Below are 26,993 nucleotides of genomic sequence, written 5' to 3'. Positions count from 1 at the left end.
CATTCAGAAGAGGGCAGTTAGGTTAATTAATGATTCATCTCTAACAGAGTCTCTCCACTCGCTTTCTCATAGACGCACTGTTTCTGCTGCATGCCTCTTCTACAGATACTTCCATGGGCACTGTTCTTCTGAATTGGCTTCTATAATTCCCGCTCTCTCTTTCAAAACAGTCCGAACACGTGCCGCCACCAGCCAACATCCATTTACTGTCCAACTTCAAACCCACAGAACCAACTTTTCATCTTCCTCATTTATTCATTCAACTGCTGTTTTCTGGAACAACCTTCCTTCATACGCATTTCCTGAAAATTACAATCTACAGAAGTTCAAGTCCAATATCAACAAACATCTTCTTTCGTCTTCTCAACCTCCAACCCAAGCACGGTACTAAGTACTATAGGTTCTAATACCTCTCGTGTTTGGGGTTCTCATAAAAAAAAAAAAAAAAAAAAAAAAAAAAAAAAAGAAAAAGAATTTTGTTCCCTGCACACCACTCAGTATTTTATATATCACAATAAGAACCTCCCCCCCCCCACAAATTTCCTAGTTATCAAAAGCTTTCAAAGGCCCATATTTTACCATTCAGGAAAGTTGCTTGTCTTTTGATTCTATAAAGAAACCCTACGTCTTTCTTTAGATGTGGCCTCCAGACCTGAAAAAAATACTCTAAATAATGAGAAGGCTAAAAGCCTTCTGAAAGTCAGTCAGAAGAAGTCACAATCCTTAATGAAGATCATAAAGAACAATATGAATCATATTACTGCTGAATATGATTAATCAAGAATGAAACGGTGTGTAAAGACTTACAAAGTTTCACATACCAAGTACCTCTCAAATAAGTGTTAACAGTTTAAGTTTTTAAAGTGCAGGTTTCGATTGTAATGCAGATGGAGAAAAAGAAACCATTATGTAAAAAAAAATTATTACACAGTGTAATGTTTACAATGAGAAGCAGTTCAAGTAATCTCAAAGTTTAGCAATGTTACTTTATAAGTAAGACCACAAGATAACAACTGAGTTGGATCACAAGCATTCTTGTATTGAAGAATATTAAAAAATTCAAAAGGAAATAAACAGTTAATCATTAAACTTTAAAGACAAAATAAACATCAAGCAACAAACTATCACCAGTATTCAACTTTTTTATAATACGAAATATACTCTTCCCCTAAAGCATTCCTCAAGCTTGCCTGGGTTTATTGAAGAAGAATAATGACTACAACATTAATTATGAAAAAAAAAAAAAAAAACAACATAATAATGGTATTGCATTTTTGTACTATTACTTAACTGAATGTAGTTTGCTGTAGTACAGCATATATTAATTTCAAGCACAGGACAAACCCCTTTCCCCTTATTTCTTATGGCAGAGATGTTTACTTAATGTATTTTAATTTTATTTGGTACTTGTGAGAAATGCACCAGCCCAACATTAAGTTTTTTTTTTTTTTTTTATGTAAACACCAAACACGAAAGGTATCAAAACCTATAGTACTTAGTACCATGCATGGGTTGAAGGAGAAGTATGGGGGGGAGGGGGGATGCCTGAAACTTTGCTCTAGAGACTAAACATGGGTTTCACCACTTCAAGCCTCCAATAAGCAAAGTGGTGGTGTGGACATACTATATAAAGCAGCGGTTCCTAACCTGTGTATCCTAGCACTTTGGTGTATCACATGTATTAAGTGTACTGCAAGATTAGGAAAAAATCTCCAAAGAGTTCAACAGCCATTTGATTTCAAATGACTGGAGTAACAAAGGTTTGTAAATTTTCAGCCATGCTTTCCTTCAATGTTAGCTTATAAATTTGTATGAAGATTTTAAATGTTAAAATTTAAAATTTTAAATGTTTCAATGGAGGCAAATTGCTGCTATGGATAAAGGGGTGGTTGAGAGGGAGAAGACAGAGTGGTATTCAATGGACACTGCTCATCATGGACTAATGTTATCAATGGAGTCCCTCAGGGTTCAGCGTTGGGTCCATTACTGTTTTCTGTATTTATAAATGATATTGGTGATGTATATCAAGCTTAATGTCCAAGTTTGCAGCTGATACAAAGGTTGGCAGGGTTGTCAAGGACACTACTGACACTATGCTGCTGCAACAGGATCTGGAAAGGTTGAGCAGATGGGCTGAGTGGTGGCAAATGAAGTTTAACATTGACAAATGTAAAGTACTACATGTGGGAAACAGCAACCTCAGAGCAACGTATCAACTCTGTGGTACTACACTGACAGTGGTAGAGAATGAAAGGGACCTGGGGGTGGTTGTGCAGGCAGATATGAAGTTCTCTGAGCAGTGCAGACGGGCTGCAAGAGTAGCTCATGGTGAATTGTCAATGATATATAGGAAATTTTCTAGCAGGGATAAGGAGGTGATTATTCCCTTGTATAAGGCAATGGTCAAGCCACACCTAGAGTACTGTATACAGGTCTGGAGACCTCATTTCAAGAAGGATGTAGAGCTGCTGGAACGAGTACAGAGAAGGGCAACAAGATTAGTGAATGGAACAAAGGGGTGCTCTTACGAAGAAAGGCTTAAGTTTTGCAAATTACAGTGTCTGGAGACTAGGCACCAGCGAGGTGATCTGATAGAGGTGTATAACGCCTTGCTTGGTTTGAGCATGCTCAGTGCTGATGGGATTCTTCCTCTTGCTCAAAATAATCACCTGAGAGGGCATATATTCAAATTGAGGAAAGACAGATGTAGGATAGACGTGTGGAAATTTGCCTTTAGCCAGCGGGTGGTTGGTTGGTGGAACAGACTTTCATTCCTTGTGGTGTAGGTTGATAGCCTAAATAAGTTTAAGGCTCAGCTGGACAGGTATTTCGAATGAACAGGGGGGTGAAGTGGAAGTGTTTTTTTTTTTTTTTTTTTTTTTGCTGCATAAGGCTGATGCTGCATAAGCTTGCTTTCTTGCATCAAATGCCTCTACTAATGCTAAATCATTGCACATTATACAAGAGTGCAGATTTTTGTTGCACTTTTAAAGGAAAAATTTCTAATATTTCTAAGATCATTTTTTTTTTTTCTGATGAACCATTCTAAATTTTGTCTAAATCAATGTCATTACTTAAATAAAAGTTTCATATTTCAAATTTAAATACCGGAGAGCCAAGGTAAAACAGGAAAATGTTAATACCAAAATATTCACCTTTCCCTCCTTTTTTGCTCTTAAGTCCTTGTTGTCTCTTTCCCTCCCACAATGTTGGCCATCTCTCCTTCTGTTCAAGTTTCACAGTTACGTCCCATGGTAATAAGAAGTTGGTGCCAGGAATGAAACCAGGTTGATCTTGAAGGCCTATTTAATTTAAATAAATTTTCATAAGAATAAAGAAACAAATTACTTTGTCATCAAAAATATTCAGGTACATGTTATAAGCATTTTTTTATACACAAAAAAAAAAAAAAAAAGCAGCTTCAAAATTATAAAATGGAAAAGGTTCTTATTGTTCAGTATTTATGTTTTCATATGTCCAATGACTGTGGTTAATGTAAAATTTTCTATAGTCTTCATTTTTTTTTTTTTTTCCCCCTTAGCAGTTAACACTAAAATTTGAACAAATACAGTTCATTTAATTTTACTGAAGACTAGAAGAATTTTATTGTAGTAAAGGGATTATGCCAGTGGTAGCAAACCTTTCCTGCAATCAAGAATTTGGCTGCTACTTTTTTATAAAAGCTAAAAATTCTCATACAGCAACTTTTAAGTTCAGGTTCTTAAAATAAATCAACCAGTTCCCCACTCTCTCTCCTACTGATCCATACCTGGTACCACCCGGTATTTTTTAGACTCAAAGGAATTCAGGTAAAGTGGTTGAAATAATAACAAAATTAAAATAATTTAACATTTATAAATTTAATACAGGCTAAAACAACAAATGCATGGGACTTAAATTAGGTGGAGGGGTTTGTCACACTGATTAATTGTATCTAACTTTGGGACATAATATCACCTAATCAGAAAAGATATACAATTTTAAAGACAGGGTTTTAATTGTTATATGGCTTTCTCCTGCATGGAGAAAGACTTGGTGGCCTACTCCAGTATTTTTTACCAGAAAAATACTGGAGGTTTATGAATGAGCTCAAGAATAAATCGATAATGCTAGGAAAGATCAGTGGAACAAAGAGAAGAGGTCGGCAATGAACATGCTAGCTCAACATCATCAAGAGCAGGACAAACCCCTGCTTCCAAAGAAAGACAAACCCCTTCTTCCAAGTCCTTCATGCGAAAGCATGAAGGACTTGGAAGAAGGGGTTTGGAAGAAGGGGTTTTACAAAGGATAGGGGGAGTAATACTCTTGATCTGATTATCAGTAGTGATTCTTCATGCATTAAGAAACTGCAGATAAAGGAATCGCTAGGTGGCAGTGATTACAGTGTGCTGAAGTGGGATTTACTCAAAGAGGTAACTACCATCACGGGTAAAGGGAATGGTTTTTACATTCGTAAATGTGACGATGGAGGTCTGAGACAGTATTTAAATTCTATACGGTGGGACCAACTGATGATGATACCAACAGCAAATTCAAAATGGGAAGTATTCAAAGAATTAATCTTGTAAGCTACTAGGCTTTACATACCAACTAAGAACTAAGAAATATTGTTCAAGGTTTAGGCCAAAATGGATGTCAGATGAACTAATGAGACATGTGGCAGGGAAGAAAAATGCATGGAATACATATAAATTAACAGGTGACATGGAAGCCTATGATAGATATAAGCTGGTCTGTAACCAAGTCACAAAAAGGATTAGGCAGGCAAAGGCAGATTATGAGAATCTTTGGCAAAGGATGCAAAGAAAAACAGCAAAGAGTTCTTTACCTATGTAAACTCTAGAAGGAAAGGGATGAATCAGATTGGTCCACTGGATACTGATGGATCAACTGTTGATGGCTAACAAACTAAATGAGTATTTTGCATCTACATTCACACATGAGAAGTTATTCAGGGAGGGGGAATGCCAGAGGTGAATTAAACTTTGGCAATGAGCTAGATGATTTTGTAATAACTGAGAGGAAAGTGGATGAATTGTTGAAGATAAACATAAAAAAGGCACCCGGGGGCAGATGGGATCTATCCAGTTATATTAAAGGAGACAGCATAGGAAGTAAGCAAACCCTTAGCCATAATTATGAGAGCTTCCTTGGACTCAGGGGAGGTACCCATGGAATGGACATGTGCAAATGTGACCCCAATGAAGGAGGGTGCTGACTCTCTTTGAAGATTACAGCTGTGAGTTGCAGGCTCCGAAAAAACGATAAGTGTTTGCCTTTTTATTTACATAATTGTTATTTTATATTGTACTTAATACGTAGTCTTATAGTTATAGTTACGCTGCAAGATTCGAACGAAAAAAAGGTTTTATGTGTATTAAGTATTATGTATATCTACAAAAACTGTTTATCTAAATTAAAATAAATATAACCAGCGTAACTATAACTATATGTAAACTCTAGAAGGAAAGGGATGAATCAGATTGGTCCACTGGATACTGATGGATCAACTGTTGATGGCTAACAAACTAAATGAGTATTTTGCATCTACATTCACACATGAGAAGTTATTCAGGGAGGGGGAATGCCAGAGGTGAATTAAACTTTGGCAATGAGCTAGATGATTTTGTAATAACTGAGAGGAAAGTGGATGAATTGTTGAAGATAAACATAAAAAAGGCACCCGGGGGCAGATGGGATCTATCCAGTTATATTAAAGGAGACAGCATAGGAAGTAAGCAAACCCTTAGCCATAATTATGAGAGCTTCCTTGGACTCAGGGGAGGTACCCATGGAATGGACATGTGCAAATGTGACCCCAATGAAGGAGGGTGCTGACTCTCTTTGAAGATTACAGCTGTGAGTTGCAGGCTCCGAAAAAACGATAAGTGTTTGCCTTTTTATTTACATAATTGTTATTTTATATTGTACTTAATACGTAGTCTTATAGTTATAGTTACGCTGGTTATATTTATTTTAATTTAGATAAACAGTTTTTGTAGATATACATAATACTTAATACACATAAAACCTTTTTTTCGTTCGAATCTTGCAGCCATTGTTTTTGTATATAGTGGTAGGGAATTCAAATTTTTAATTGAGGTAGTTAGGTAGCTTTAACGTATAATTTATAGAGTAATACGTTTCACTGTTTCTATTAGATAGCATAGTATTGACATTTAATAAATTTAATTTATTGATTTTATTAATTTAAAGTATCATGCCCCAAACTAGAGCAGCAATGCAACGGGCACAGAGTGGCAGGAGTGCTGTGACTCGGGGGAGAACTGAGGGGGGCGATTCTCCAACGCATCAGAGCCTAAAAAAATGTGTGACTTGTGAAATGTTTGCCGAACTCTCTGGAACGGAACATGATAGTGCCATGGGGGATATCTTTGTGTGTACGCGCGATGTAAGGAGTATAAGGAAATCAGGCGACAACTCAGCGTTGTTATGGGCCTATATGAGAGTTTGAAGGACAGGGTGGATGCCCTCGAAAGATCTAAATTGAGGGGCCCATCAAGCTCTCAGCTGCCCACATCAACGCCAGAGCTTGCACTTGGTCATCACGCAACACAGCGGCAACCCCCAAAGCAGAATGCGCTGGTCCCACAGGAATTAGTAGTTGTTGGTGACTCTATTGTCAGGGAAACAGGATACATGCTTTGTAAAAAGGATAGGTGGAACAGGACCAGGGTAGGTCTGCCAGGGGCAAAGGTTGATGACGTTGTAGAGCAGATATCATCTTTTAAGGGCACAAAAGGTGATATAGTTTTACATGTTGGCACTAATGATATTAGGAGTAGGAGACCGGCAGAATTATTTAACAAGTACAGGTCACTGTTGAACAAAAGCCGAGAATTAGGGTTGAATTTGAAAGTGTCTGCAATTCTGCCCAGACATGATAGAAGGGAGTATATGATGAGAGTCTTGTCGATCAATTCGGCCCTGGAAAGAATGTGCAAGGCTCAAGGGGTAGAAATTTTTTCAGCCTGGACTGTACTTGTTAACAGGAGAGACTGCTTCTACAGGGGTGGGATACACTTAAATAGAAAGGGTGCAAGAATATTTGCTGATGCTATCGAGGCAGTGTTAGGTGGGTCGGAAAACTGCTAGATTGGGGGGATACAAGGACTAATAGATTAACAGTAGCCACTGGCAGAGGTGAAGGTGATTCTTGCACAACTTCTATTAGAATAAGTAGCGAACTGGAGCGAGGGGTGTTGGGAGTTTCGGGGACGGATGGCAGTCATCGTGAAATAGGTGGGTATATGGGATGTGTTAGGGGTAACTAGGAATAGGAATATGTATGCTTGCATGTATATCAATGCTAGAAGTATAGTAAATAAATTTGATGAATTTGAAGTCTTCGTCGAGACATCAAAGGCGGATATTATTGGGATAGCAGAGACGTGGTGCCATACAGATATAACGAATGTAGAACTGGAATTTGGGGAGTACAGTGTGTACAGAAAGGATAGACAGGATAGAAAGGGAGGAGGTGTTATGCTGTTAATTAAGAAAAACATAAAATGAAAAGAAGTGCATCCAGTTGATACAGATGAACAGTGCACTGTTGAGTCAGTTTGGTGTGCACTGCGAAAGCAGAAATGAGGGTAGGAGTGTGTTATAGGCCTAATGACTCGAATGAGTACAATGAACAATTGTACAGAGAAATAGAGTGGGCTAGTAAATCAGAATGTCTTATAATGGGGGATTTTAACTTCCCAGATGTTGACTGGAACTTGTGGGTTGGTCACTCACACACTAGTCAGACTTTTGTGGATTTATTGGATGATTGTTTTCTGCAGCAGCATGTTCGAGAGGCAACCAGAGAAAGTAATACTCTTTCAGCAGTGATCATTCGTGTATTAAGAATTTGCAGATAAAGGAACCACTAGCTGGCAGTGATCACAGTGTACTGATGTGGGATTTATTTAAAGATTTAATTACCATCAGGGGTAAAGGAAAGGGTTTTTGCTTCCGTAAAGGTGAGTACAGTGGTCTCCGACAGTTTTTAAATTCTGTACAGTGGGATCAACTGACGATGTTACCAACAGTAAATTCTAAGTGGGAAGCATTCAAGGAATTAATCGTGGATGCTACTAAAAGTTTCATACCTATTAAGAAATATTGTTCAAGGTTTAGGCCTAAATGGTTATCTAATGAACTAATGATACTCGTAACAGAGAAGAAAAATGCATGGGATGCATATAAATTATCAAGCGACTCTGAAGCCTATGGCAGATATAAGCTAGTCTGTAATCAGGTCACAAAGGAGGTTAGGGAGGCAAAGGCAGATTACGAGAAATCCTTGGCAAAAGATGCTAAGAAAAACAGCAAGGATTTCTTCACTTATATAAACTCTAAAAGGAAGGGGATGAATCTGATTGGTCCACTTGACATCGATGGTTCCACTGTTGATGATCCTGCTCAGATAGCAAACAAACTGAATGAGTATTTTGCATCTACATTCACACATGAGGAATTATTAAGGTTTGAAAATGGCAGAAGGTTATCAAATTGTAGCAGGATAATAACTGAAAGCAAAGTGGAGGAGAAATTGTTGAAGTTAAACATAAGAAAAGCACCTGGGGTGGATGGGATCTATCCAGTTATATTAAAGGAGGCGGCAAAGCAACTAAGCAAACCCTTAGCCATAATTATGAGAGCATCCTTGGACTCAGAGGAGGTTCCCACGGACTGGAGATGTGCAAATGTATCCCCAATTCATAAAGGGGGATCGAAGGGTGACACGAGTAATTACAGACCAGTAAGTTTAACTTCTGTTCTGGGTAAAATAATGGAGTCACTAGTTAAAGATGCATTGCAGGATCATCTAGACAAGAATGCAGCAATAATTCAGACACAGCATGGGTTTGTTAAGGGAAAGTCTTGTCTGACAAATTTGATAGGATATTATGATGTGGTTACAAACGAACTGGATGCAAAAAATAATTTTGATATCATATAATTGGATTTCAGGAAAGCTTTTGACACTGTTGTGCATATAAGACTATTGTACAAATTGGAGCAGAATGGTATTAAGGGTAAGTTGCTACAATGGATAAAAGGATGGTTAAATGGGAGAAGATAGAGGGTGGTAATCAATGGGTGCTGCTCTTTGTGGACTAATGTTATTAGTGGAGTCCCACAGGGTTCGGTGTTAAGTCCACTGTTGTTTTGTATATTTATCAATGATATTGATGAAGGTATATCAGGCTTAATGTCGAAGTTTGTAGATGATACAAAGGTTGGCAGGGTTGTTAATGACAGTAATGCAGTGTGCTACTGCAACAGGATCTAGATAATTTGGGCAGATGGGCTAAGAAGTGGCAACTGAAGTTTAACCTTGACAAATACAAAGTACTGCATATGGGTAGAAGTAACCCCAGAGAAACGTACCAACTGTGTGTTACTACGCTTAAGGTGGTAGAAAATGAAAAAGACCTGGGAGTAATTGTGCAGTCAGATATGAAGTTTTCTGAGCAATGCAGACAGGCTGCTAGGGCAGGTCATCCTAAATACGGCATTTCAAACTACGCACATAGCTGACTTGACTTTGTACGCATAAAGCTCATAAATGGGATTGCAATGCCTATCTGGTCTCAGTTTTATTGTACAGGGGATCCCCGATATCCGAGTCTCCCACAGTTACGAGGATTTTGAAACTAAAGAATTAAAGAAGCCCTTGAGAAAACTGACCAGCACCAATATTTTTGTGAGAACGACCCTCTTCATGATCATGCAGCAAAAGTTAAAGACATAACTAAATGTTACGATACAATTTTATCTGAAAAAATATGGTAGAAAAACCAAACACCTCCGGATTCATTCTGTATTAGTAAAACTGAAAAATAGTGCAACTTCAATAAACTTTACTTAACCTTACACCGTTCAACATATTAAAATAAAAAAAAAAAATCTAATAAAACAATTGTCTCATTTTTCAGTTCATCCAATAAATTGTTTACTATGCAAAAGTATATAATACACATTATGAAAATTTGGTCCCAGTTTTAACTGGATTCATTTTGAGTGGAATTTTCTAGAACCAATTATCCTCAGATAATGAGGGCCCCCCGCCATAAATGTTTATTATACACATATATATAATTTGTATATGACTGAATTTTGGGCATTTGCTTATGGTGTTAGGGTATGAGTTAATTTGCTTTGTTTGTACATACTGCATTACATACAGGGTTGTTAAAATTAAAGTATCCCTATGTATAGGGCTCTGGAGTGAGTTCTAAGGCTTGTACTGAAGAGAAATTTGGACAACAGGTAAAGAATGTGCTTGCCATTTACAGGAAAAAAAAAATTAGTTACAAAATATTTCACTGTATGGCGCGTTAACTATCTTAGTTACGATTATGCAAATAATGTAAGTTAATTGCATAATCGTAAGTTATTGCCACAGACAACTACTCAGCTTTACTGTACTGTACTGTATAGAAGCAAAGCAGTCTCTTCAAAATCATACAGTAGATGTTTACCAGCACTACAGCAGCATTGCCAACAACATTGCAGGAAAAGGTGCTATTAGTGATGCTGTACTATCAGAGCAACAATGCAGCTGCAGCCATCAGAGAATTCCAGCTACAGAAAGCGCATAATGCGTGTTGTTGTTTGGCTTTAGGAGCATTAGCAACTAAGGCCATATTGCTCCAGGGATGTGCGGTGGTCATTCTCTAACCTTTCCGCATCCTCCGTATTTGGTGGTCACAAGCTCGAACCCCGGTCTAATCAAGAAGCGTGTGCTATGCACTGCTGCTCCTGCCCACCTGGCTACGGAGGTGCCTACATAATGCGTGGACCTATGACTGTTTGTGCTTTCAGTAAAATGATTGTCGATTTTGCGTGAAGTGGACATGCCCTATTCCACTGTAAGGCTGGTAATGCATCGCATATTGCTGTACTATCCTTACAAGATGCACATGCTACAGCAGCTAAAGCATGGTGATGCAGATATTCGTTTCACATACGCTGAGTTTCAGTTTCTGGCACAAATGACAGTCGATATCACTTGGCCATGGAACATCCTTTGGAGTGATCAAGCCCACTTCTGCTTAAATGGACCAGTGAATACACACAACTGTCGCATTTCGGCAACAGAAAACCCACAAGTTCTCCAAGAGGTCCCATTGCATTCTCCAAAAGGGAGAGTGTGGTGTGGATTTACGGCCACATTCATGATTGGGCCATTTTTTTTTTTTAACAGGTAACACTGACTGGACCCCCGCATCTGTTCCGTCACTGGACAGCAATACAGGCATACCTCGGTTAACGTTACCTCTGATAATGAAGCCTCGATATAACGAAGTCCGCAATTTCAAGCCCCATTTAACATAAAAAAATATTCCATTTTTGTTTAATCACCTGAAATCTAAACAAACTGAAGAAATTACGGAAACCTTTGGGGCTTCTCGTGGTTGGTTCGAGAAATTTAAAAAACGGGCCAGGATTCATAGTGTAAAATTAACAGGAGAAGCTGCAAGTGCAGATGTTGAAGCTGCAAATAAGTTTCCAGAAAAACTAAAGGAAATAATTAAACGTGAAAATTTTCCACCAAATTTGGTGTTCAATGTTGACGAAAGCGGTTTGTTCTGGAAACGGCTACCAACAAAAAGCTTCATTTCTATTGAAGAAAAATCAGCTGCTGGGTTCAAAGCAGCCAAAGACCATTTAACGTTACTCTTTGGATCAAATGCCTCTGGCGATTATAAATTAAAATTGTTATTAGTTTACCATTCAGAAAATCCGAGGGCGTTAAAAGGTAACATAAAAATGAATTTACCTGTAATATGGAAAGCAAATAGAAAAGCGTGGGTTACCAAGGAGTTATTTACTGATTGGTTTGTTAACCACTTTTGTCCTGGAGTAAAACAGTATTGTCAAAAAAACAACTTTGAAGAAAAATCTCTTTTGTTGTTAGACAATGCTCCGGGACATCCTACTGATCTTAACACGTTGGACACATGCATTCCTGTCAAAGTTGTGTTTCTTCCAGCAAACACAACTTCCCTGATTCAACCATTGGATCAGGGAGTAATAGCATCATTTAAAGCTTATTATCTGCGTCGAACTTTAAGCAATTTAACTGAACTAGAGGATAAAGAGGAAATGACAGTTAAAACTTTTTGGAAAAACTACACCATTAAAAACGCAATAGAAAGCATTGATAGTTCTTGGAAAGAAGTCACTAAGAAATGCTTAAATGGAGTTTGGCGCAAAATATGGCCAGAAGTTGTACTAGAAGAAGAAAATAACATCCAAGAATTAGAAATGAAGTTATCCAGATGGCTCAATCAAATAGGTTTCGAAAATGTCGATGAAGAGGATGTTAGAAATTTATTGAATGCAGAAGATGATGGTTTTTCAGTGGAGATTTAGAAAGCCTTGTTAGCAACGAAGACAAAGATAATGAAGGCGAAGTTAAAGAAAGTACCTGCCGAAAAAGTGTTAACAACCAAAGATTTAAAAAGGTGCTTAAATGATCTTGAAAACGTTTTAAATTTTTTTAGTGAAAATGATCCTGACTTAGGAAGAAGTGTTATAGTTAAGCGATCAGTGTTAAATGCAATAACTCCGTATAGGCAATTGTTAAATGAAAGAGAAAAAAAGCATAAGCAATCAACTTTAGACTCATATTTTAAAATGTGATTTCGCTTTGTATGTAAGTTGAATGTTTATTTAATAAAACTTTTCTTTGTTCGAAAAAAAGCTTTTCATTTTCTTTAAGTAGGAACGTATCCCTATTCTGGCCATACTATTTTTACCTCTGAAAACGAAGTTTCGCTTAACGAAGTAATTTCGTGGAACGCATCCTATTCGTTAATCGAGGTATGCCTGTATTATGAAATGTTGGCAAATTTTGCAATACCAGAGCTGCAACAACGTGGGTGTCTTCAGGATACCATATTCATGCAAAATGGTGTGCCACCCCCACATCCCCAAAGATTGCTAAGGCAACACTTTACAGACGAATTGATCAGTCAGTTAGTTACGTTGGCTTTTAGGAGCATTAGCAACTAGGGCCATATTGCTCCGAGAATATGCGGTGGTCATTCCCTGACTTTTCCGCATCCTCCGTATTTGGTGGTGACAGGCTTGAACCCCAGTCTAATCAAGAAACATGTTCTACGCACTGCTGCTCCTTCCCACCTGGCTACGGAGGCACCAGACAAATGGGTCATCAGTCGTTGTTTCCAGACATCTTGGCCAACCCGATCACCGGACCTCAACCCCACACAACTTCTGGTTGTAGGGTTTTTTGAAGAACCAGGTGTATTGGGAAGGATGTCAAACTCTAGCAGATCTCAAGGACAGCACTGGACGTTATGTGATTATATTCCAGTTGACATGTTACGTTCTGCTGTACAAAATGCTGTTCTTTGAATGGAGAACACATTGAACAATTGTAGTGCGTTCAAGTGATTTGAATTGCCACAGCACCATATAGTGACAAATTTTGTAACAATTCCCCCCCCCCCAATAAATGGCGAGTGTAACAGGGATATTTTAATTTTAACAACCCAGTACTTAGGTTTTTAGCATTAGCAAAGGCATATGATACAAGAAAGCAAGCTTATATAGCATCAGCCAAAAAGAACCCCCTTCTTTCACCCACCCACTCACTCCATATGTTTGTCAAGAATGCCTTGAATCTATTTAAGCTATCAACTTCTACGACAGATGAAAGTTTGTTCCAGCAATCAACCACCCACTGGCTAAAGGCAAACTTCCGCACATCTATCCTACGACCGTCCTTCAATTTGAATTTATGCCCTCTCAGGTGATTATTCTGAGCAAGAGAAAGAATCCCATCATCATTGAGCATGTTCAAACCATTCGTGGCTTTATACACCTCAATCAGATCACCTCGCAGGTGCCTAGTCTTCAGAAACTGTAATTTGCAAAACTTAATAAGAGAAACCCTTGTGCCATTCACTAATCTGGTTGCCCTTCTCTGTAGTAGTTCCAACAGCTCTACATCCTTCTTAAAATGAGGCCTTCAGACCTGTATACAATATTCAAGGTGTGGCCTAACCATTGACTTATACAAGGGGATAATCATCTCCTCATCCCTGCTAGAAAAATTCCTGAATATCATTGACAAGACACCATGAGCAGACCGTCCGCACTAATCAGAAAACTTCATATCTACATGCACAATTATACCCAGTTCCTTTTCATTCTCTACCACTGTCAGTGTAGTACAACAGAGTTGATACTACACTGACAGGGTTATTCTGGGGTTACAGCTTTCCATATGTAGTACTTTACATTTGTCAATATTAAACTTCATTTGCCCCCTCTCAGCCCATCTGCTCAACTTTTCTAGATCAGCAGCATACTGTCATTAGTGTCATTAAGAACCCTGCCAACCTTCGTATCGTCTGCAAACATAGACATTAAGCCTGATATACCATCATCAATATCATTTATAAAATACAGAAAATTCGATAATTGTAGATTTCTTAAAATACCATTTATAAGTGACTTAATATGATAGCATAGCTTAATTTATTATGGTACTCACCTTTTTTTATAATCTGCAATTGATGTTTGAATAGGGTGGATGATAATTTAAATTTAAATTGGGAGTAAGTAAGGAGTTTAAAAACAGAAGTTAAAATATACGCAAGGAAGTAGAAGTGCACGTCTTTGTCCTTGGTTGTCAATATTAAAGTTGAAAATAAATGGCCAATACTGGAGGCCTATAGCCATAACAAGTGGCTTTCGTCATCCACATCTTGAGTTGGCAATGATGGGTTGAGAGTGAATGCGTGTATTTAAGAAAGCTAAGTTCCCATGATGCTCCTGGTTACATGTGGAAATCTCAGGTGCATGAGATTCCAAGCCGGTGCAATGTTGTAAGGTAGTTTGGTATTTAATACTTGGAGATTGGAATGGCGACAGAACCATTCTATGACTAGGGCTTCGTATAAGAAAATTTTAAAACTGGATTTTAATTTGATAATGGGAATGGCTGTCTTCTGCTAAGGGGAGTGTGATTGTGAGATTGAACATGTGATGCTACTTCTGTGTTGGTTTGGCCTGTCTTAAAACTATTGTAGTCGTAGTACGCGCGTGTTTGATGTTTTGATAGAACCGTATTTTGAAGTTGTGCTACCAATGCATTGCAGTTAGGTTGACATTTTATTAGGTAAATAATATTGTTCAGTTCATATCGCAGATATGATATTTTTGTGTGTCTTTGTATGAATTAAATAATGAGCCAAGTTTATTATAAGTTGAGAATGTGATGGTGATGTCACTACCTTTGAATATGCGGCGGAACTGATTGAAAAAATTACTATGGTAAGGTATGATAATACGTAAATTATTATTAGAGGTCTGTTTGGGTGGATTGTTAATATTATTTTGGACGATGAAAATGGTTTGTTGAATTAATTGATAATTGAGTGGGCTACCTTCTAGATATGAATTTTGTTGAAAGATATTGAAGTTCATAGTTGAGATCGTTTTGTGTAGAACTGTATTTTATAGCAGTGTAAATCTGATTATAAAGAACGGCTTTTTTTTGTTAAAGGGGTGGTGCGAATTAAAATGTAGGTACTTGCCAGTATGGGAATTTTTTCTAAAAATTCTTGTTCCTAGTTTGGTATCAATCTTATATATGGTGAGGTTCAGAAAATTAATTTTTCAGTTTTCTTCAAGTTCTAGGGTGTATTTTAATCTATTGTGTACTGAGTTAAATTTAATGAAAAGATCGTCTATTGTGGATTTTGGTCCTATTAAAAGGATGTCATCTGCATATCTTATAAATAATTTTATATCTGGGGGGGGTATGGTTGTAGTACATAGTTTTCTATTGAAGCTAGGTAAATTTCAGAAGGGGGGGGGAACTGAGATCCCTAATCCCATAGGTAATCCGTATGTTTGCTGGTATACCTGATTGAGAAATCAAAAATATCTAGCATCTAATAAAAAGGTTGTAAGTTCTAGTATACTATTAATTGAAAGGGAAGTGTGATTGGGTAAGGTATTGTCATCTGTTAAGAAATTACATAGAGTTTGTAATGTTGAAGGTAAATTTACATTAGTGTACAATGAGACTACATCGAACAATGCTATTATGTCATTGTTGGTTATTGTAATATGTTTTATTTTATCAAATGTTTGGGAGGTATTGTTTACTTTGAATTTCGAAAATCTGGTGAGGGGGGGGGAGATGATTTTAACTAGGAAAGAAGATAAATTAGGCTGATTTACTGAAAGATATTATAGGTCGTAATGGGTGGTTGGGTTTATGAAGTTTGGTAATTCCAAACATATGCGGTAAAATGTTGTTCCGGATGCCAATTTGTTGTAAGATGTGTAAGTGATTTCATTGTTTGACCTTAATTTTCTTAGAATGATGTGTAGTTTATTTTTATGTTTAGAAATATTATATGTATTGTCTAGTTTATATGTTTCTGAGTCAGAAGAGTATCGATTCCATTTTTTCTATGTACTTATTTTTATTAATTATTACTATGGTGTCGCCTTTGTTGGCTTTTTGAACTATAATATTTGGGTTGTTACGTATTTTTTGTAAGTTACTTAACTGTTGTTTATTTATGTTGGGTTGAAATTTAAGTCTAGAATTAAGAATTGAATTGCTTTGATGTATTAATCTCCATTTATCCGGGAGGTTATTTAATTTAGTTTGTAGTTCTATTATACATTCTTTATATGGATATTGGTCACCTTTGATAACAAAATTAAAACTGTAATCGAGGCTAGCGAGTTCGGTTCGGTAAGGGAAAAGGGGTATGATGAAATGTTTACTGTGGAAGATTTTTGGGGTGTGTGAGGTTTCTGTATGAGGGTTCTCCATTTCCTGTTATGTCTAAGTTCGTTAAAGGGGTGATTCAACACCACCCCCTTAACATAAAAAAAGCCGTTCTTTATAATCAGATTTACAATGCTACAAAATACAGTTCCACACAAAATGATCTCAACTATGAACTTCAATATCTTACAACAAAATTCATATCTAGAAGGTACCCCACTCAATTAATTCAACAAACCATTTTCACCGTCCAAAATAATATTAACAATCCACCCAAACACACCTCTAATAAAAATTTATGTATTATCCTACCTTACCATAGTAATTTTTGCAATCAGTTCTGCCGCATATTCAAAGGTACCGACATCACCCTAACATTCTCAACTTATAATAAACTTGGCTCATTATTTAATTCATATAAGACACAAAAATATCCTATCAGCAATATGAACAATATTATTTACCTAATAAAATGTCAACCTAACTGCAAGGCATGTTACATTGGTAGCACAACTTCAAAATATGGTTCTATTAAAACATCAAACACAAGCGTGCATACTACCACTACAACAGTTTTAAGACAGGCGAAACCAACACAGAACTAGCATCACATGTTCAATCTCACAATCACACTCCCCTTAGCAGAAGACAGCCATTCCCATTATCAAATTAAAATCCAGTTTTAAAATTTTCCAATATGAAACCCTAGTTATAGAATGGTTCCGCCGCCATTCCAATCTCCAAGTATTAAATACCAAACTACCTTACAACATTGCACTGGCTTGGAATCTCATGCACCTGAGATTTCCACATGTAACCAGGAGCATCATGGGAACTTAGCTTTCTTAATTACACACGTTCACTCTCAACCCATAATTGCCAACTGAAGACGTGGATAACAAAAGCCACTTGTTATGGCTATTGGCCTCCAGTATTAACCATTTATTTTCAACTTTAATATTGACAACCAAGGATGAAGACATGCACTTCTACTTCTTTACGCATATTTTAACTTCTGTTTTTAAACCCTAACTTACTTACTCCCAATTTAAATTAAAATTATCATCCACCCTATTGAAACATCAATTGCAGATTATAAAAAAAGTTGAGTACCATAATAAATTAATATTCTATCATATCAAGTAAAATAGAGAAAACAACGATGGACCCAACTCTGAACCCTGAGGGACTCCACTAATAACATCAGTCTACGAAGAGCAGTGTCCATTGATTACCACTGTCTTCTCCCACCCCAACCAGATTTTTTTTTTTTTTTTTATGAAAACCCCAAACGAGAGGTATTAGAACCTATAGTACTTAGCACTGTGCTTGGTTGTAGGTTGAGAAGACGAAAGAAGATATTTGTTGACATTAGACTAACTTCTGTAGACTGTAATTTTCAGGAAATACATATGAAGGAAGGTTGTTCCAGAAACCGCAGTTGAATGAATAAACAAGGAAGATGAAAAGTTGGTTCTGTGAGTTTGAAGTTGGAGAGTAAATGGATGTTGGCTGATGGCACGTGTTTGGACTGTTTTCAAAGAGAGAGCAGGAATTATAGAAGCCAATTTGGAAGAACAGTACCCATGGAAGTATCTGTAGAAAAGGCATGCAGCAGAAACAGTACGTCTATGAGACAGAGTGGAGAGACTCTGTTAGAGATGAATCATTAATTAACCTAATTGTCCTCTTCTGAATGGAATCTAGAAGCTTGAGAAAGGTTTTGGACGCAACACCCCAGATGTGGGAACAATATTCCATGGTAGGGTGGATTTGCAATTTGTACAGAGTGAACAGCTGTTTGGAAGAAAAGTAACGCCGAAAGTGAAAGAGAACAAGTTTTTTTTAGATGCAGAGGAAGCAATATTTGTAATGTGCTTGTGAGTTTCTTATCTCTCACTTGTGCCAAGAGAGAGATTAGAAGTCAGGGTAATCCCCAAAAGAGATATATCATTTTGCCTAGAAATTGGAGTGTCACCAAAGATGAGCCTAAGAGCAGAAGAATCATTTTTGCAAGATCTAAGACAAGACTGAGTTATAGAAGGATTGAAATCAACTAAGTTGTCTTTGCCCCACTGGAGAATTACCTAGAGATCAGCATTTAAGGAATTGGTAGCGGATATTTGAGAAGTTGAAGCTGATTGAGCAGGGAAAGGTTTCACAAAATGGAAAGTTGAATGTAATGTGCTATCATCGGCAAAACTATGGATAGGATTTCCAATCAACGGAAGCAGGTCATTAATACACAAGAGGAAAAGAGTGGGGGAAAGAACTGAACCTTGGGGGACACCAGCAATAGTGGAGAATTTAGAAGACAGAGCCATCTACCATCACCCTCAGTGAGCGATCAGAGAGAAAACTGGATAACCAATTACAAAAAACAGTTGGCAAATCATAAGATGGAAGCTTGTTTGGGAGACCTTTATGCCAAACACGATCAAAAGCCTTTGAGATGTCAAGAGCAACTGCTTTGTTTCGCTGAACTTTTCTATTAAATTTGTCCATAAATGGGTAACATAAGCCAGAATATCGCCAGTATGGATTCCGACACTGACGGAATCCATACTGGTCATCGTTGATCAGACGGAAGGTTTCTAGGTAGTTTAATAAGAGTTGCCAGTTAATTGATTTCTCTATTACTTTAGAATTTTTTTTTTTTTTTTTTTTTTTTTTTTTTGTAGTTGTTGGCACATCGGCTTCTGTGGTCATAATGCACCTCCGAAGGTTTTTGCAGTACTTTGATCCTAGCCCGAGGCGGGATTCGAACCCGTGATCTTTGGGTTGCCAGGCAGGCACTTTACCCATACGGCTAGCCAGGTCGGCCCATTACTTTAGAAAGAGTAGAAGTAATTGCAATGGGACGATAATTGGATGGGAGGGATTTGTCACTCTTTTTAGGAACTGGGTGGATATGAGCAAATTTCCAAGCAGAAGGAAAAACACCTTTGGAATAAGAAAGTGAAAAAAGGCGGCAAAGAATAGGAGTAAGTTCAGGAGCACAGGTTTTGAGTTTACGGATGATGTGAAGTTTGGTTGAGTAATCAATAATCAGTGGCAAGCAGCGTTTCTTCAGCCTTCATGTATGGTCAGAAATTGGCAGCTATGCTTTAATATAGCAAGTGCAAGGTCTTAACTAGAGAGATAGCATCGAGAAAATATTTTATCCACTTCATGGGGTTGAATTAAAAACAACAGAGGAAGAAAGGGGTCCGGTGAGATACATTATGGTTTTGATATGAAGTTCTCTGAACAGTGTAGACATGTAGTAAAGAGCAAGGGATGTTTACTGTGTCCTATTGTTGATTTTTTGTACATTTTAACATTAGCATTAGTAGAGGCATACGACGCAAGAAACTAAGTTTATACAGCATGGGCAAAAAAAAAACAAAAAAAAACACACTACCCATTTCACCCATGCATTTACTCCAAAGTTTGTCCAGTCCTTCCTTGAATTTATTTAAGCTATCAACTTCCAAAAGGTCAGATGGAAGTTTGTCCCAGCAATCAACTACTTGCTGGCTAAAGGCAGATTTATGCCTGTCTATTCTGCAACTGCCAACTTAAATTGGAGTTTAAGGCCCTGGTAGCCTAGTTAGCAAGAGCACTAGCCTATACTGAGTAGCGTGGAGGGGGGGTTCGAGACCAGCTGTCGGTAGTTGGAGATTTCCTCCTCAGTATTTGAGTTGGTCAATCTAAGCCGGGTGCTATTAGCAAGTCATTTTCAACCTGACTAGAAATGCATTTGAAATAAATTGGAGTTTGTGCCACCCCAGGTTCTTAATCTGAACCCAGGTTCTTAATCTGAACAAGAGGAAGAATCCCATCAGGACTGGGTCTGCTAAATCCATTCAAGGCCTAATACACCTCAATCAGATGACCTCATAGGTGCGTAGTCTGAAGACACTGCAATTTGCAGAACTTAAGCCTTTCTTGGTAAGAGCAACTCTTTGTTCCCCTCATTAATCTGGCTCAGATGAGGCCTCCAGACCTGAATGCCGTACTGAAAGTGTGGTCTGACCATTCCCTCATACAAGGGGATAATCACCTCCCTATCCCTGCTAGCAAAGTTCCTGTATACCATTAACAAGACCCCCCCCCCCCCCATGAGTTACTTTCTCTGGCAGCCTGTCTGCACTGCTTAGAAAACTTCATATCTGACTGCACAATTATCCCAGGTCTTTTTCATTCTCCACTACTCTGAGTGTGTAGTTGTTATGTTATGTGGTTTTTAGGAGCATTAGCAACTAAGGCCATATTGCTCCGGGATATGCGGTGGTCATTCCCTGACCTTTCCGCATCCTCCGTATTTGGTGGTGACGGGCCCAAACCCCAGGCTAATCAAGAACTGTGTGCTATGCACTGTTGCTCCTTCCCACCTGGCTACAGAGGTGCCGAGGGTGTAGTACCACATAGTTGACACATTTCTCTGGGGTTACTGCTACCCATACGCAGTACTTTGCATTTGTTAATGTTAAACTTCATTTGCCAACTATCAGCCCACCTGCCCAACTTTTCTAGATCCTGTTGCAGTAGCACACTATCATTGCTGTCATTAACAACTCGGCCAACATTTGTATCAACTGTAAACTTCAACGTTAAGTCTGATATACCTTCATCAACATTATTGATAAAACAAAAATGGACATGACACTGACCCATGGTTATTACAAAATCATTTAACTCTCTGTTAGAGTTTGATAAGCTTTTGGCCTCCACTTCCCTACAGTTGCATTTTGCATTTGTCAATGTTAAACTTTAGTTGCCAACTCCCAGCATATGTGCCCAACTTTTCTAGATCCATTTGCAATAGTGTACTGTCATTAACAACTCTGTCAATATAACTTCATTAATATCATTGATAAATATACAAAACAACAATAGGCCAAATACAAACTCTGGGAGACTCCACTAATAATATTAGTCCACGAGGAGTAGTGTCTATTGATTACCACTTTCTGCCATCTCTCTCTTAACCATCCTTTTATCCATTGTTGCAACTTGCCTTTAATGCATACTACTCCAATTTGTACAGTAGTCTTCCATGTGCAACAGTATCTAAGCTTTCCTAAAATACAAGTATATAATATCGAAATTATTTTTTGCAACCAGTTCCTTTTTGACCACATCATAATATCCAATCAAATTGGTCAGACAAGACTTCCCCTTAACAAACCCATGCGATGTCTGAATTATTACTGCTGTCTTGTCTAGATGATCCTGCAATGCTTCTTTAATCAGTGACTATTATTTTCCCCGGAACAGAAGTTAAAGTAACAGGTCTGTAATTACTAATGTCACCCATTGATCCACCCTTTGTGAATTGGGGACACATTTGCAAATCTCCAGTCATTGAGCACTTCCCCTGAGTCCAAGAATGCTCTCATAATTGTGGCTAAGAGTTTGCTGACTTCCTTTGCTGCCTCCTTTATTACAACTGGATAGATCCTATCCACCCCAGATGCCTTTCTTATGTTTAACTTTAACAATTTCTTCTCCACATTGTTCTCAGTTATGACAAAATGATTTAGTTCCGTGTCAGAGTTTGATAACCTTCTGGCTTGCACTTCTCTACAGAATTCTTCATACAGGAATATAGTTGCAAACTACTCATTCAGTTTGTCAGCTACGTGAGCAGGATCAACAGGCGAACCATCGATATCAAGTGGACCAACCTGATTCATCCCCTTCCTTCTAGAGTTTACATAATTAAATAAGTCTTTGCTGTTTTTCTTTGCATCCTCTGCCAAAGATTTCTCGCAGTCTAACCTTGCCTAACCCCCCTTTGACTTGATTGCAGACTAGCTTATATCCACAATAGGCTTCTGTGTCGTTTGATAATTTATATGCATCCCATGCATTTTTCTTCTCTGCCACAAGTCTCATTAGTGTTATTTGCTTACAGAGATAGAGATGTAGGTTATTAGTGTCATTAGTGTTATTTGCTTACAATTTGCCACAAGTCTCATTAGTGTTATTTGCTTACAGAGATAGAGATGTAGGTGTGAGATTCTTGAAAGGTCTAAAGCGTGGCAAGATGCCTGGTAAGATCGGTAAAGGAATGTCTATATGAGGAAAGACTTCGAATATGTGACCTGGTTGTTGTTGTTATTTGTTTTTTTTTTAGGAGCATTAGCAACTTAGGCCATATTGCTCCAGGGATATACGGTGGTCATTCCCTGACCTTTCCGCATCCTCTGTATTTGGTCACAGGCTCGAACCCCGGTCTAATCAAGAAGCATGTGCTACGCACTGCTGCTCCTGCCCACCTGGTACGGAGGCACATGTGACCTGGTCCAAACAGAGTTTGGACCAGACACCTTAGAGTAGACCTGATTGTTATGTACATGCCTCTGAGGAAAGAAAGTAAAATGAATGAGGGTGAAATTTTCACTATTATAAATGATTCCAGAAATAGGGGATACAAATTCATATTACAAAGTAAGGGGTTTCAAGTGGACTGCAGGAAGTTTTCTTTTGCCAACAAGTTGTTGATTCCTGGAACAAGCTGCCAGTCCCAACCTCTATGGGTGGTTGAAGCTGGCTGTTTGGGGAGATTCAAAGGCCAGTTGGATAGGTACCTACAAGATGAGGGAGTCCAATTGATGGTTTGTTTTATTTTGTTATTTATTATTTTATTTTTTTGGCTGGTGCAGAAAAAGCCTACAGCTTCCTTGCACCATATGGCATAAGGCAGCTCGAATTTTATTACTTTAGGAGCTATGTGGGTACTAATGGGAACCTTGATTTTTGATATTTCTTAACTGGTTTATGAGCAAGTCAGTCACAGTATGCTTTGGCTGATATGATATAACTGCATTTTTTAAGGATCTTCTTTTTGGTATGAATTTAGAATGGGATCTTGTTCTTTGTGCAAGTTTATGTGTGCTGCTGACCAGATAAGTATCTTTGATTATCCTTAACTGGTTAGTGAGAACATTAGTCTATGCAGCACATTGTGAGCATTGTGTTTTCACATCCAAATTCAAGTGCTCACAGTCTGCAGTTATATTTCTCATTAATCTTTTTACCGTTCTAGTCACAAATATCATAATCATTCTAAATAATATATAATTTTCATAACAAGAACGGCATATTTTTAAACATTTCCATCACATAAGTGCTCAAAAGTTTATTGTCATGCAACAGATTTAGAAACTGATAGCCAGATCATGAACAGATATTTCAAAGTACAGCAGAACTTCATAAATTCAGAATTTGAAAATCCAGCACTTTTCGAACATTTCTCCAAGAGCAGTCAATCAGATAAGAGAGGAAGGGAAATAAATTGGTTGCACTTAAAAAAAAAAAAGCACCGCAGGTACCAGATTTATACATGTTCTTTTAATACAAGGGTGTTCAAGGATAGTGCATCACCTAGGAATTTCACATTTCTAACCCTTTTTTGCGATGGTATGTTACATTAATGACTAGCATCACAAATAGAAATATAAACAAAAGATATTTATTAATAGTTAAGACAAAGCTAAGTAATATTTCACAGGTGTTCTCAAAATATTCCAAAATGAGCATTTGCAACATTTATACAACAGTTTTGGTAAACACGACAATTATGGCTGAAATGCTATCAGAAATCCTCAATTTGCTTCAGTCACTTTAAATGGAAAACAAAATGAAAAGTTCACCAGGTGCAAACTAATATTTAGTTGAACTGCCTCTGGCCCTGATGACAGCAGCACACCATTGAAGCACTGACAAGATCAATTTCTGAAGATAATCAACTGATAGTTCGTGGGTCCAAACATGAATTATGGCTTCCAGGAAGGAAAGGTCTTTGGTTTCTTTCTGGCAACTACAGATTCCACACGCTGCCAACAGTTCTCTATAGGATTTAGATCTGTGCTGTTTCCTGGCCAGATAAGAGTTGGAATGGACCATTCTTCCAACCATTTTTTCACCTGTAACAAATGCAAACACATTACTGTAGAACCTCTAATGCAGAAATGATGCTAAAGTAACTACAGAAGTGCTTACTTACGCTTTTCGCCTGATGACAAGAAGTACAGTCGTCCTGAAAGATGCAGTTACTTGGCAGGTTGAAATGGTCTCCAATGGTTGGCAGCAATTTGCCTTGCAATATAGACAGGTATCCATTGGCATTTTCGGATCCTTTTATAAACTGTAGGTGACCTACTCCGCGATACGAAATGCACCCCCATATCATTTGGCCGGTATGAAATTTCACTGTAGACACCATACAATCTCGATGGTATTCTTCACCACATCTAGGGTGAATCATTTGTCTCCTCATGCAGGTTGAATTTCTTGATATCTGAGAAAATCACTGACTTCCACTGCTTGGGGGTCCATTTGACATGCTCCTTACACCAAATTAATTGGGCGTTTTTCATTTTTTGTGTGAGGAGGGGCTTCTTCTTAGGATGATGGGCTACAAGTTCATTTTTGAAGAGGCGTCTACTTACTGCATTCGCAACCATTCCTGTATGTTCTGTTCCCTTTTCAGCTCAGACAAAGAAGCTTTACAGTTTTTAAGGCATATACGCTTCAAAATGAGGTCCTGTTTTGGCTTAGAGACTCGTTTGCATTCAGTTCCTTTTTTCTTATCAGTAGAACCAGTATTCTTGAGTTTGGAAAGAAATCTACTCACTGTTGGCTCAGTACAAGATACTCTATAAGCAATATGACAGGAAAAACATCCTTCCTCACGTAAAGCAACAATAGCACTCTTTCTTCGTGGCGTCAACTGCGCGTAACTCGCCATTCTAACATAAGCAAGGAATAATTACAACTCTTGCAGAGCGTGCTCATATAGCTGAAAATAACAGCTGATGCAATCTGTAAGGATTATTGTCATATACTTACGTTATTCGGACAACAATTACAATTTAAGGGGTGTTGCACTTTTTGAATACCAGCATAATTTCCAAACCAATTTCTCTGTTCTACATATTTTCTATACTGTTCATTACAGTTGGTATGTACTTATAACATAAAAATCATTCATTTTACAAGATAATTAATACTGATTCAGATTACAGCTGAAATCATATCACACCATTTATACTTCATAGTAAAAGAAAAAAATAACACACACACACACACACACACACACAGACAGACAGACAGACAGACAGACAGACAGACAGACAGACAGACAGACAGACAGAGAGAGAGAGAGAGAGAGAGAGAGAGAGAGAGAGAGAGAGAGAGAGAGAGAGAGAGATTTGAAAATGTGTCCTTTATTTAGCATTGGCATAAAATGTAAGAAAGCAAGCTTATGAAGCATCAGCAATAAAAAAAAAAAAAAAACCCTCCCATTTCACTCTTCCATTTGTTCCAAATGCCTGTCCAGCTCAGCCTTAAATTTATTAGCATTAGTAGAAGCATAGGATGCAAGAAAACAAGCTTTTGCAGCATCAGCCATAAAAGAAAAAAAAAAAAAAACTGCTCCCATTTCACCCCTCCTTTCCAAATACCAGTCTAGCTCAGATTTAAATTTATTTAGACTATCAACTTCCATAACATAGGATGGAAGTCTGTTCCACCAACCAACTACCCACTCGCTAAAGGCAAACTTCCGCACATCTATCCTACATCTGTCTTTCCTCAATTTGAATTTATGCCCTCTCAGGTGATTATTCTGAGCAAGAGGAAGAATCCCACCAGCATTGAGCATGCTCAAAGCATTCAAGGCTTTATACACCTCAATCAGATCACCTTGCAGGTGCCTAGTCTCCAGACACAGTAATTTGCAAAACTTAACGCCTTTCTTCGTAAGAGCAACCCCTTGTTCCATTCACTAATCTTGTTGCCCTTCTCTGTACTCGTCCCAACAGCTCTACATCCATCTTAAAATGAGACCTCCAGACATGTATACAGTATTCAACGTGTGGCCTGACCCTTGTATAAGGCAATGGGGATAATCACCTCCTTATCGCCGCTAGAAAAGTTCCTGACATCATTGACAAGACACTATGAGCTACTCTTGCAAACCATCTACACTGCTCAGAAACCTTCATATATGTTACTGCTTCCCATATGTAGTACTTTACATTTGTCAATGTTAAACTTCATTTGCCACCTCTCAGCCCATCTGCTAAACTTTTCTAAATTCTGTTGCAGCAGCATACTGTCATTAGTGTCCTTAACATCCCTGCCAACCTTCGTATCGTCTGCAAACTTGGACATTAAGCTTGATATACCATCATCA

General features: G+C 37.9%; 1 protein-coding gene across 1 annotated transcript in view; it reads right to left on the bottom strand.

Moving 5' to 3' along the window:
* Positions 1–3,155: 3,155 nt before the first annotated feature.
* Positions 3,156–26,993, bottom strand: part of LOC150089107 (nonsense-mediated mRNA decay factor SMG8-like) — a gene marked incomplete at its 3' end in the record, with an annotated part of 262,505 nt that continues 238,667 nt past the window's right edge. Inside the window, exon 16 of the mRNA XM_090370415.1 lies at positions 3,156–3,302. Within this exon, the coding sequence (XP_090226541.1) occupies positions 3,156–3,302 (147 nt within the window). The remainder of the gene's footprint in view (positions 3,303–26,993) is intronic.

The sequence above is a fragment of the Mastigoproctus giganteus genome, chromosome 3 (genome assembly GCF_048544385.1).
Source record: "Mastigoproctus giganteus isolate SK-2022 chromosome 3, ASM4854438v1, whole genome shotgun sequence".
Taxonomy (NCBI): Eukaryota; Metazoa; Arthropoda; class Arachnida; order Uropygi; family Thelyphonidae; genus Mastigoproctus; species Mastigoproctus giganteus.
Note: the sequence above shows the minus strand (reverse complement) of the source record. Positions and strands in the feature narration are given on the sequence as shown.